Source organism: Lipotes vexillifer, unplaced genomic scaffold (assembly GCF_000442215.2).
Source record: "Lipotes vexillifer unplaced genomic scaffold, Lipotes_vexillifer_v1.1 scaffold496, whole genome shotgun sequence".
Lineage (NCBI taxonomy): Eukaryota > Metazoa > Chordata > Mammalia > Artiodactyla > Lipotidae > Lipotes > Lipotes vexillifer.
Genome location: NW_006786690.1, coordinates 9,605,460 through 9,618,751, shown reverse-complemented (window position 1 = coordinate 9,618,751; position 13,292 = coordinate 9,605,460). Strand labels below are relative to the sequence as shown.

At 45.0% G+C, this 13,292-nt stretch overlaps 1 protein-coding gene and 1 non-coding gene across 2 annotated transcripts in view; one reads left to right on the top strand and one right to left on the bottom strand.

Moving 5' to 3' along the window:
* Positions 1-13,292, bottom strand: part of LOC103076377 (spermatogenesis-associated protein 21) — a 22,308-nt gene that overhangs the window by 6,709 nt on the left and 2,307 nt on the right. Inside the window, 3 exon segments of the mRNA XM_082931139.1 lie at positions 8,537-8,654; positions 8,773-8,844; positions 11,070-11,207. Coding sequence (XP_082787265.1) covers positions 8,537-8,654; positions 8,773-8,844; positions 11,070-11,207 — 328 coding nt within the window.
* On the top strand, positions 4,288-4,360 carry TRNAG-CCC (transfer RNA glycine (anticodon CCC)). Its single transcript has one exon. It is a non-coding gene; the product is annotated as a tRNA-Gly (tRNA).

Sequence of the window (13,292 nt, the reverse complement as noted above, 5' to 3'; positions counted from 1 at the left end):
CCTGCTGAAATTAGAGACCTAAATAAGTGGAGAGTTACACCATGTTCATGGACTGAAAGACTTGTTATTAATAAGATGTCATTTCTCCCAAAATGAACATATAGATTCAATGCAATCCCAACAAAATACCAGCAGGCTCTTTTATAGAGATTGACAAACTGATTCTAAAATTTATATAGAAATGCAAAGGACCTAGAATAGAACAGGATCTAGAACTCTTTGAAAAAGAACAAGTTGGAGGACTCACTCTACCTGATTTGAATACTTACTATAAAGCTGTAGTAATCAAGACCTATGTGGTATTTGCAGAAATATAGACACAGGAAGTGAATAAAGAATCCAGAGGTAAACCCAAGTGTATATGGTCAATTAATTTGTGTGGGGGGGGGACTTTCTATTTATAGAGTATTTTTTTTTCTTAACTAAGATTTTTTTTGATAGACTTTTTTAGATTCACAGAAAATTGAGTGGAAAGTACAGAGAGTTCCCATATACCCGCTGCCCTTCCCCACACACACACCCACAGACTCCCCCATGATCAACATCCCCCACCAGAGTGGTACATTTGTTACAACTGATGAAGTTACACTGACTATCATTATTACCATAAGGCCATAGTTTACCTTAGGATTCGCTCATAGTGTTGTACATTGTATGAGTTGTGACAAATGTGAAATGATATGTATCTGCCATTATGGTAATACAGAATAGTTCCATTGCTCTAAAAATCTGTGCTCCACTTCCCTCCCTCTCCCCTCACTCCAGTAAGCACTGATCTTTTTACTGTCTCCATTGTTTTGTCTTTTCCAGAATGTCACATACTTGGAACTGTAAAGTATGTAGCCTTTTCAGATCAATTTTTTTTCACGTAGCAATATTCATTTAAGTTTCCTCTGTCTTTTCATGGTTTGATGGCTCTTTTTAGTGCTGAATATTCCACTGTGAAGGTGTAGCACAGTTAATTTTGTGTGGACTAAGTTTTCAATTCTTTTGGGTAAATACCAAGGAGCACAATTGCTGGATCATATTGTAAGAGTTTGTTTAGTTTTGTAAGAAACCACCAAACTGGAACTTCCCTGATGGTACAGTGGTTAAGAATCCACCTGCCAGTGCAGGGGACACGGGTTCGATCCCTGGTCCGGGAAGATCCCACGTGCCACAGAGCAACTAAGCCTGTGCACCACAACTGCTGAGCCTGTGCTCTGCCTGCATGCCACAACTACTGAAACCCACGCACCTAGAGCCTGTGCTCCACAACAAGAGAAGCCACCGCAATGAGAAGCCCGCACACCACAACTAGAGAAAGCCCATGCGCAGCAACAAAGACCCAACGACAAAGACCCAATGCAGACAAAAATTAATTAATTAATTAATTTAAAAAGAAAACCACCAAACTGTCTTCCAAAGTGGCTGTACCATTTTGCATTCCCACCAGAAATGAAATGAGTTCCTTTTTAAAATAGATTTATTTATTTTTTTAATTAATTTATTTTTGCTGCATTGGGTCTTGCATGTTTATGTATGCATATATATATATATATATAAAATATGTAAGTAATGTTTTTCTACTCCAGATGGTATTGATAAAAATTAACTTGTAAGAGAGCTGTATTTAATTGGCTTAAAGAAAGGGAAAAAAAAGCTTATATAAATTAAGACTAGTCGAACAAGCATATGTTATCTCTACCAGATGTTTAACATTATAATGCTATGAATTCAACCTAAGAACAAAATGCACAATTAAAGTGCACTGTTTGATGTATGTCAACCATGACAGTAAATTAAAAGTAAAAAAGAATGGAGAGAGCCATACATTTAACTTTCTAGGTTCTTTGTCTCTGTGATTTCTTTTTTCTTTTTAAATTTTGTCCGCGCTGTGCAGCTTGTGGGATGGTTCCTGGACCAGGAATTGAACCCAGGCCTCCACAGTGAAAGCGCTAAACCCTAACCACTAGATCACCAGGGAACTCTTTGTGATTTCTGATACTTGCCTGATTTGTCCACAAAGAAACTAATATATATATGCACACACACACACTAATACATATATACACACACTAATATATATATTAGTATATATATAGACCTGAATCACTTTGCTGTACACCTAAAACTAACACATTGTAAATCAACTACACTTCAATAACAAAAAACAATTTTTGCAGACAAATTAGTCTTACTTTGATTATCTGATAAAAATGGAACTGATTGTGGAGAGAAAAATTCTGTGTTTCAATAAAAATAACACACCTTTGTAGGTTGTTGAAAGTTCACTTTGAGCTTTTTGTCTTCTTTATAAACTGGCTCCTGCCACTTTTTGTATTCACCGAGTGAATCAACATTTCTAGTTTCCCTCCACCCTCCTGACCTGGCATCACTGAAAACTAGGATTGCCCCTTTCCCAATGCCCTGCAAGCTAAAGCAACTTAATATAAGCTTCAATAAGAAAAAATCACTGCAACAGATCATGTATAACAACCCTGTATGCCTGCTGCTGTTAGTTCACGGGAACACCCAGTGCCGTCACCAAAGACATTCAAACTGCAAGCCAGAAAATTCATCAGATAGCCTCACTCCACCTTTTTTTTTTTTCTTTTTTGGCCACTGTGTGGCATGCAGGATCCGAGTTCCCCAACCAGGGATCGAACCCGTGCCCCCTGCAATGGAAGCGCAGAGTTTCAACCACTGGACCACCAGGGAAGTCCCTCCACCATCTAAAGATGCTTTGAGACTGACATGTAAGAATCTCACAATTAACTGCCCTCTGGTCTCAAAAACTGAGTTTACAATTTATTCTAACCATTAACCTCTGTTTCTCTTTTGTTTCCAAAGAAATGCCCCTCATTAAATGCTTGCTAGCAGCTCACCATATAAAGGCCTAAGTTAGGCGGGTGCCCTACTCCCACCTATACCATTGCCTCCTAAAGTGAGCTCCGACTGTCACCGAACTGACCTGTTCTCAGGACTAAGAGACAGCTCCAGGGAAATACAGGATCATGTGCTTAGATTTGTTCTTTTCTGCTTGTTCCGATCTGTGTTTTCCTCCCCCTTTCACAGATCTCTTTGCAACTTCTAACCCGACATTTTCTCCACGGCCACCAACTCAGCTTTTAATAGATGAAACCTCTAGGGAGGTGCCAGAGGGAGGGAATGAAGGAGTTTAGGACATGCCATCCCAGTATGTGCCACTTCAGCATGTTGATTATTTTGAGTTAAAGGCACTTGAAAAACAGTAGATGCAAGAAGGGTCCACTGACTTTTTCTTTCTAAAAGCAGGAGACAAAGTTCCCAGGTGAAAGCTGCCCTCCCTGAACCAGGAGGAAGAAACATTCTTATCACAAGAGAGGAAGAGGGAATTTCGCGGCGGTCCAGTGGTTAGGACTCCGTGCTTTCCTTTGGTGCGGCCAGAGGAAAAAAAAAAAAAAAAAGAGTCCAGGCCAAGAGAACTCTGTACAAACAGACATGGTTAAAATAACTCTTATCTTCCTCATTCTGCCCATATATATATATATATATATAAAATTTTTTTTTTTTAATTTATTTTTGACTGCACTGGGTCTTCGTTGCTGCGCACGGGCTTTCTCTAGTTGCAGCGAGCGGGGGCTACACCTCGTTGCAGTGCGCGGGCTTCTTACTGCGGTGGCTTCTCTTGTTGCACAGCACAGGCTCTGGGCGCGCGGGCTTCAGTAGTTGTGGCACACAGGCTCAGTAGTTGTGGCTCGTGGGCTCCAGAGTGCAGGCTCAGTAGTTGTGGTGCACGGGCTTAGTTGCTCCGCAGCATGTGGGATCTTCTGGACCAGGGCTCGAACCCGTGTCCCCTGCATTGGCAGGCGGATTCTTAACCACTGCATCACCAGGGAAGCCCCTGCCCATATATTTCAGTTACTTTTCTACAGTTGCTACTCCTTTCATCCTTGTATGCAAGCCCCTCGGGCTTGGCAGTTCTTTGGGTCTTCATTATTCTTGTCAGGGCTCCCATGTGCGTGTAAGTTAAACTTGTATGCTTTTCTCCTGTTAGTCTGGCTTACATCAGTCCCAGCTGGAAGCTGTAAGAGGGTAAAGGAAAATTTTACCTCCCCTACACACTAAATGTCATTTTTTACTTGAAAAAAGGACAAACTATGGTTATGCAGCCTTGCGTATTTTGGCAGATATTTTCTCGAAAATGGATGAAGTTAGCCCATCCTTTCAAGGAAAACAACTGACAGCATTTGTTACCTATGACAAAATTAAAGCTTTCAAGTAAAAAATTAGAATTTGGGAAAGCAAATCCATTATCATGGGACTTCCCTGGTGGTCCAGTGGTTAAGACTCCGAGCTCCCCATGCCGGGGACCCAGGTTCGATCCCTGGTCAGGGAACTCAGATCCCCACGTACTGCAACTAAGCCCGAGTGCTCTAGAGCCCACACACTGCAACTAGAGAGCCCGCGCACCGCCACGAAGAGCCTGAGTGCCCATGTGCCACAATGAAGACCCAGTACAGCCAAAATAATATAAATAATAAATAAAAATTTTTAAAATCCATTATAATAAGCATGTATCATATGCATGTTCATACACAGAATAGTTTATAACAGTCAAATGAGTGAACTGAACTGTAGCCTCACACAACACTTCTGATATTTAAAAACTTTTTTTTTTAAAGCAAGGATGACTTTATTTTATTTATTTATTTATTTTTGGCCATGCCATGTGGCTTGTGGAATCTTAGTTCCCCAACCAAGGATCCAACTTGGGCCCCAGCAGTGAGAGCGCCAAGTCCTAACCACTGGACTGTCAGGAAATTCCCTAAAGACTTTTCTGACATTAGGGATGATAATTATTATACATATAATATATAGAATAACTACAATGAAATGTGTCAACATTTAGAAGATATGCAATATGTTCTAAATGAACAATCCATGTTACAAAAGCCATTCATGGGAAAAGATCCATTTAAACTACAAAACAGACCAATAGATTTTATTTAAAAGAGTACAACGAGGGTACTTCCCTGGCAGTGCAGTGGATAGGACTCCGTGCTCCCAATGTAGGGGGCCCGGGTTCGATCCCTGGTCAGGGAACTAGATCCCACATGCATGCTGCAACTAAGAGTTCGCCTGCCACAGCTGAGGAGCCCTGGAGCTGCAGCTGAGGAGCCTGCCAGCTGCAACTAACACCTCACGCAACCAAATAAATTTTTTTTTTTAAAAAGAGTACAACAAACAGTTCACAGATACAGCATCAGATTCCATATTGCAACCAACTTTTAAGACACTACTGCTCATCAAGTTTGGTGTACTACCAAAGAAAAATGCCTCCATGATATGTGGGATATTAAATGAAAAGGCTATTAAAATACCTTTTCCAATTACATATTTATGTGAGGCCGGATTTCTTCATATACTTCAACCAAAACAACAGATTGCAACAGATTGAATGCAGAAGCATATAGGAAAATCCAGCCAACTTCTTTTATGCCAGACACTGAAGAGATTCTCAATATTGTAAAGCAATGCCATTCTTCTCATTAACTTTCTTGTTTGTTTGTTTTGGAAAATATCGTTATTTTTTCATTTAAAATGTTTTTTTCTATTAACATGTAATGGGGTTATCTTTGTTAAATAAATTAATAGGTATTTTTTAGATCTCTGTTTTTTAAGTTCATATGTAGAAAATATTGACAGTTTCCTAGACCAAAAAGTTTTAAAACTGCTGCTCTGGAGAAACTCTTGCCCAGGTATTCTGGAGACATATACAAAATATTAACACTGTTTCTACCATGGCTGGAAACTGAACATAGACCTAATGTCCATCTGCAGAACAAATACATATATTGTGATGTAGTCATACCAGATAATAGTATGTAGCAGTGAAAATGATAAATGATCTATAGCTATGCATAAGAACATGGACGACTCACAAATACATAACACTGAGAAGAAAAAGCAAGTAACAGAGGACTTACAGTATGAGTCCACTCCAATAGAGGTAAAAAATAGGGAAAGCTAAACAATAAAGTATTCAGGAATACAAACAAGTGTGAGTCAAAATTTTAAAGTGCCACTGCAGGGCTTCCCTGGTCGTGCAGTGGTTAAGAATCCACCTGCCCATGCAGGGGACATGGGTTCGAGCCCTGGTCTGGGAAGATCCCACATGCCGCGGAGCAACTAAGCCCATGCGCCACAACTACGGAGCCTGTGCTCTAGGGCCCGTGTGCCACAACTACTGAGGCCACATGCCATAGCTACTGAAGCCTGTGTGCCTAGAGCCCGTGCTCCGCAACAAGAGAAGCCACTGCGATGAGAAGCCCGCACACAGCAACGAAGAGGAGCTCCCGTTCGCCACAACTAGAGAAAGCCCGCGCGCAGCAACGAAGACCCAATGCAGCCAAAATAAGTAAATAAAATTTATTTTTTTTAAAAAAGTGCCACTGCTTATCCACCAGACTGAAACTAGCAAGACTGACAGTATAGATTTGCACAAGGTGCGGAGCAACTGGCATTCTCGTACATTGTTGATGTGAGTGTAAAATGGTAGAATCACTTAGATTAAAAAGTCTGGCAGTTTCTTGTAAGTAAAATACACCTATCCTATGACCCAGCAATTCCATCTCTGGGTACTTACCCAAGTAACAAAATATATGTCCACACAAAGGCTTGTACAAAAATGTTAATAGCAGCTTTATTCATTATAACCCCAAACTAAAAACAGCTCAGAAATCTACCCATGAAAGGATGGATGAATGAACTGTGGTAGATTCATCCAATGGGATACAGTAATAAGGAGGAGTGAACTGTTACTGCCCACAGCAACATGGATGAATCTCAAAAGCATTATGCTGAGTGAAAGAAGCTAGACACTAATGACTATATACGGTTTGTTTCCATTTATATGAAGTTGTCAGACAGGCAAAACCACTCTGTAATGGGAAAAAAAAATTAGAAGAGTGATTGCCTCTGGATGGGGGGGGCGGTTCAGGGACCAGCTGGTAAGGGTCATGAGGGCACTTCCTGGAATGATGGTAAAGTTCTGTATATCTTGAAAGGGGTTCAGGTTGCTGGGGTGTGGGCATGTGTTGAGACTCATTCAATGATACACTTAAGATCTGTGCATTTCACTGAATGTACATTATACCTCACAATATGCGGGGGGGAGCTCTATACAAATATTGATCATTAGCTAATGCCATGTATGCTGAAGTATTTAGAGGGAAATAACTATCATTTACTTTGAAATGAACAAAAAATAATATAGATTGATGAACAGATGGATAGAAGTATGGCAAAATGGCAACAGTAGAATCTAGATGGTGGGTATATAAATGTTCACTAAAATTCTTTTAACTTTGCTGTATGTATGAAATTTTCAATAAACGATAAGGGAAAAAATAAACAGTGAAATTTTAAAACAAAAAGCCAAGGAATAAGAGTTGGTTCTTGTTAGGGAGAAAGTACTTTGTGATTGGGGTAGGGCACACAGGGGCTTCAAGATTACTGGAATTATCTTTTTTTTTTTTTTTTTTGCGGTACGCGGGCCTCTCACTGTTGTGGCGTCTCCCGTTGCGGAGCACAGGGTCCGGACGCGCAGGCTCAGCGGCCATGGCTCACGGGTCCAGCCGCTCCGCGGCATGTGGGATCCTCCCGGACCGGGGCACAAACCCGTGTCCCCTGAATCGGCAGGCGGACTCTCAACCACTGCGCCATCAGCGAAGCCCTGTTTTTAAACTGGAGAAATTGATACCTGGCAATTTGTTTTATTGCTTTTAAAATCATACATTCGTCATCTTCAGAGTTATATATGTTTAGTGGTTTATAGATGCCAGGAGGAAGAAAGATCTCTTGTCTTTGGGGTTTGCTAAGTTGGTATTAGTGGAACAGCCTGCAATCATTCCCCCTCCTCCGGCCCCTGCCAAAAAAGCCTGGTCTGTGGCAGGAAAAAATGATCCAACTTTCTGAGAGATAGGGACAAGCTTCTGTGTGCTGCAAGAGAGACCAGGTGGGCCATTCTGCCTTGACCCTCTGCTTCTAGCCCTAAAATGTTCATGTTGTTTTTGTACACAGCCGTCTCTTCCTTAGGTGAACCACTAACCACCCACCAGCCCACTCTGGCAACACGGGGAGGCTTCCACCTCGTGGTCTTTAGCCCTAGACAGGCCCTATCACATTCCCTTTCTGGGACTGCTGTATGAGTACTGCAAGAAGGTATTCCTCTTGCTGCTGAGGTTGCAAAACAAGGAGGGTATGAGTAGAGTAGAGGCTGCCAGTTGCCATCCGTCCCACTGTGGGAAGAGCCTCGCTGAGCTAGAAGCTAATGCAGAGATGAGCGAGAGAGATAAAGCCTGAATGGTATCGTCTGGTCTCCTAGATCCAGCCATTCCTGAGGCCCTGAGCAGTGATGTGAGCCAATACATTCCCCTGTTGTGTAAGCCAGTTTTATGTGGGTTTCACTGGCAACTAAGAGTCCTAATTATCAAAAGTCCTCAGCTGCCAAAATGCTAGGTGCCATTTCCGTGTCCGCAACCCTCCACTCCCAACAGCCAGTCCTACTCACCTGGTGATCTCCTCTAAGGCTGCCTCAGGTAAGGCCAGCATCTCCACCAGCAGGGACAGGATCTCAAAGAGCAGAGTGCGGGGGTTTGGGGGAGCCATGTCCGTCAGGGCCTTCTCTTCTGGGGACATGGGATGGTGGCTGCCGTTACCACTTAACAGCCCCGGATGCCTAACAGCCCCAGCAGCCACCTGGCCCCTCCCCCCAGCTCTGAGTGCCCTGGGCTCACCCCTGCTCACCCACAGAGCAGAAGACGCACTTGGTGTCTGTCATCACGGCCAAGAAGTCTTTGAAGTTCACATGGCCGTCTCCTGTGGAGGCCAGAAGAATACAGTGTGGCCAGGGGCCTTTCAGAGCAGGCTCGGGCATTGCGACCCAGGCACGGTTATTAGCATTTACTCGTTGGGTTTGATTATAAAAGTAACGCATATTCAATGAAGAGAGCGTGGTGCACACAGGAAAGTAGAAGGTGAAAATTAAAATCTCCTGGGTTAGAAGCTCCCAGAAGTTCCTGGAAGCAGCAGACTGGGTTCATGTCATAGGTGTACCACTTACTACCTTTGTGACCTTGGCAAAGTCTCTTAACCCCACTAAGCCCTAGTTTTCTCATCTATAGGGTGAGGATGACCTTAACACCTTTCTCATGGGAGAGAAATTGAGGCAACATGCTCAGAATAGGGCCATGCATATAATACACGCTCATTAAACGTCAGCAACTCTTATTACAGTGTGCTAGTCTCTGCATGAGAACATATTTGTACCTACAGTTTTCCCACTTTGACCTTCAAAGACCTGCTAGACCTGCCCATTACCTGTCTCCAGCCTCACCTGGTACCAAACTCCCCAGCGCTAACCTGCTCTCCCTCCAGGGGCCACATTCTTCCCTGTTGCGGGCTTTGCGCATGCTGCTTCCTCTTCCTAGGCTTCTCTCCACCACCCTCCAACTCTTTCTGTTTGTTTGTTTGCTTGTTTTTGTTTGTTTGTTGTGGCCCTGCAGGATCTTAGTTCCCCAACCAGGGATTGAACCCGAGCCCCAGCAGTGAAAACGCAGAGTGAAAAACGCAGAGTCCTAACCACTAGACTGCCAAGGAATTCCCTCAAACCCTCTCACTTAATGCTCCCCCTTGACCATCACTTCCTTAGGGAAGTCAGATCAGTGCAGGTCAGACCCCCTGTTGGACACTGTCATAGAACCCTTGTACTTGAACCATGCACTCATAAGGTCTGGGATTTAACTGAAGCTCTGGGAGACAGGAACTGGCTGTTTTGTTCTGCACTGTGTCTTCAGGGCTTAAGACAGAGAGGTGCTTGGCAGATGTTCTCTGAACTACTTGACAAATTGATGAGTGGTCTCTAATTCTTAAAGCCACCCTTGTGGCGGGGGGGAGGAGGGGGGTCACCAATACTCTTATCCCCATGTCACAGATGAGGCCTGAGGCATAGACAAAAGTAGGCTGTTGCCTGGGGTCATGTAGGGGCGGAGCTGAGGTCAATTCTTAGCTTGTGTCTGAGGATTCACGCTCAGGCAGTGATGGAGGAAGCAGAGCTGACACTCAGAGGTCAGAAGCCCAGGCCCCCTACAGCTCTGCTGTGTTCCCTGCATCTAGCCAACCAAACCACATGTGATGCTTCTCACCCTGTGCCCTATTCCCTTTGTCCAGGTTATTTCTGCCACCAGCAATGCCCTTCTTCCTTCCTCTCTCCCTGCCTAACTCCTGCTTCATCTTTCACAATTTGGCTCAGGCATCACCTCCTCCAGGAAGCCTTTCTTCCTGATCCCTTCCTCCAAGCCACCTTAAGCACTGCTTCCTTTGGCAGCTCTTCCTTCTGTGTCATTGACTGTGTGAGCACCTCGAGGGCAGGTCTCATAGGTCTTACACATGTCTTTATTCCCAGTGCCCAGCACAGGAATGGACATACAGTAGGCAGTTAATGAATATTTAGTGAATGAATAGTACCAGCAGTTAATGTCTCCCGGGTGCATGCTCTGCACCAAGTGTTGTGCTCCATGCTTTGCCTGGATTATCTCATTTAATTATTTTAACAGCCCAGTGAGATGGGCATTGCTATAAGCCCCATTTTACAGGTGGGGAAACTGAGACTTGGTGAACTTCAGTGATTTGTCCAAGGTCATACAGCTGGTAAAATGAGTGATCAAGTCATGGAGGAATGTCCAATGAAGCACACATAAAGCTCTGGAAGGAGTGATCTCAGAGATCACCTAGATCTTAGGTCAGGAAATAAGTCTTGGTCATCTCTGGGTCCCCAGAACCTGGCACTGAGTAGGTAGGTACTCAGGGAGCCCTAACTTTGGGGCCAGGACCAGCTACATTATTTGTGGGGCCCAGTTCAAAGTGAAAATGCAGAATAGGGCCCCTCTTTCAAAAATTATCAAGAATTTCTAGACTGTAACAGCAGAGCGTTAAACCAAAGTCAGGACCCTGTAAGCGCAGAGCCCTGTGTGACTGCACAGGTCTCATGCTGCCCATGAACCTGACCCTGCCTGGGGTTCAGGATGAAGCCTCCCCCAACTCACCATCGATATCAGCACTCCTCAGGGCATCCTCCACCTGGGCTGGCGTCAGGGACATGCCCACGAGGAGCAGGATGTTCTCCAGGCTCCGTGTATCCACCTCACCATGACCACTGAAGATCTCAAAGTAGCTGCGGAAGGCTGGGGTGGGCAGTGGGGTTATGTTTCCACCATTCATCCCATCTGCTCCAACCACCCCCTGTCCAGCCTTCTTTATCACCATGGCAGGGTAGAGGGACAAACTTAACGAAGAGTGAAAGTGGAGGTGTATGGGCCCATTGGCTCACTTCACTCTCTAGTACAAGGTCAGACCAAGGGCTCAGCTGGTGTGGCAAAAGCTCAGCTAGTTAGCCGCCTTCACCTTGCACCAGAACATGCCCACTTTAGGGTCCCCCTGCTATGTGCCAGGCACTGTGTTAAGCTCTTTATAGCCATGTTCTCATTTAATTCTTACAACAGCCTGGTAAGAGTAGAATGCTTATTCCCTTCTAAAGATGGGGAAACTGAGGCTCAGAGGTTAGAGGACCAGATAGATCTTTCTGACTCTGATTCTGTGCCTTGGCCATGGGGCTCTGCAGTTACTTATCTGGATAGACATAGCCTCTAAGACAGCTTCGTTTGTCTGGACCGGAGCAGAGGACCAGGAAAAATGCTGAGAAAGTCCCAGAACAGCACCACTTGATAGAAAAGTCGTGTCCTGGTCATAACATGTGTGGTGTCTGGTTTCACAGACCACAGCAAAATCCAGGTTAGAATCAACAGACCTAGTGATGAGACTGGCTCTGCCATTTACTAAGAAGCTGGGTTGCTGTTACGAGCTAAACTGTGCCTGCCGCCTAAACTCATCTGTTGAAACCCTAATACCACCCCACCCCCATACCTTAGAATGTGATGATGTTTGGAGATAGGGCCTTTAAAGAGGTGATTAAGTTAAAATGAGGCCACTGGGGTGGCCCCTAGTCCAACCTAACTGGTGTCATGAAGAGAAGAGGAAACTTGGGCACACAAGAGACACCAGGGATGCGTGTGCACAGAGGAAAGACCATGTGAGGATACAGGGAGAAGGCAGACGTCTGCAAGCCAAGGAGAGAGGCCTCAGAAGAAACCAAACATACCAACACCCTGATCTTGGACTTCTAGCCTCCAGAACTATGAGAAAATAATTTTTTTTTTTTTTTTTTTTGCGGTACGCAGGCCTCTCACTGTTGTGGCCTCTCCCTTTGCGGAGCACAGGCTCCGGACGCGCAGGCTCAGCGGCCATGGCTCACGGGCCCAGCCTTTCTGTGGCATGTGGGATCTTCCCGGACCGGGGCACGAACCCGCGTCCCCTGCATCGGCAGGCGGACTCTCAACCACTGCACCACCAGGGAAGCCCCTGAGAAAATACATTTTAAGCCACTCAGTTTTCGGTACTTCATTATGGCAGCCTGAGCAAAGCTAATATAGTTGCCATGGGCAAGTCACTGTGCTTCTCTGAGCCTCAATTTTCTTATCTGTAAGATGGACAGAACAACAGTACACCCTCCCCGAGAGGTTGTATTAATTCATTGCTTGGCACATTGTAGACTCAGTAAGTCTCTGATGAACCAGAACTGAAATGTGGGGAAGAGGTAGGGCTGGGATTAGGGTTGGACTAAGTGATGAGCTGCCACAGGCAGGCACGCTGAAAAAGGAAAACTGAACAGCTCTCAAAAGTGGTAAGATCGGGCTTCCCTGGTGGCGCAGTGGTTGAGAGTCCGCCTGCCGATGCAGGGGATACGGGTTCGTGCCCCGGTCTGGGAGGATCCCACATGCTGTGGAGCGGCTGGGCCCGTGAGCCATGGCCGTTGAGCCTGCTCGTCTGGAGCCTGTGCTCCACAATGGGAGAGGCCACAACAGTGAGAGGCCCACATACGGCAAAAAAAAAAAAAAAAAAAGTGGTAAGATCATCCCAAATGCAGGGTGGTTTGGACCATCAGAGCAGGTAGCCAGCTCTTTCCTCACCAGACAGGGCTGAGCCTTGGGGAGAATGCTGAGTCTCTAAGCCAAATTGGCACATTGTCCATGAACTCAGCTCAAGAAGATGGGGCAGTGGGCGCTGGACCTAGAAAAGTCCCTCTAAAAATGACTAGAGACTTTTAATGCTAAAAGGAGTGAACTTCAGAGATGGGGTCCTAGGCAGCCAGAGAGTGCATTCAGGGAAGGCAGAAGAAGGGGCCGCTCTGGCCCTGCCTGGGGCCCAGACTT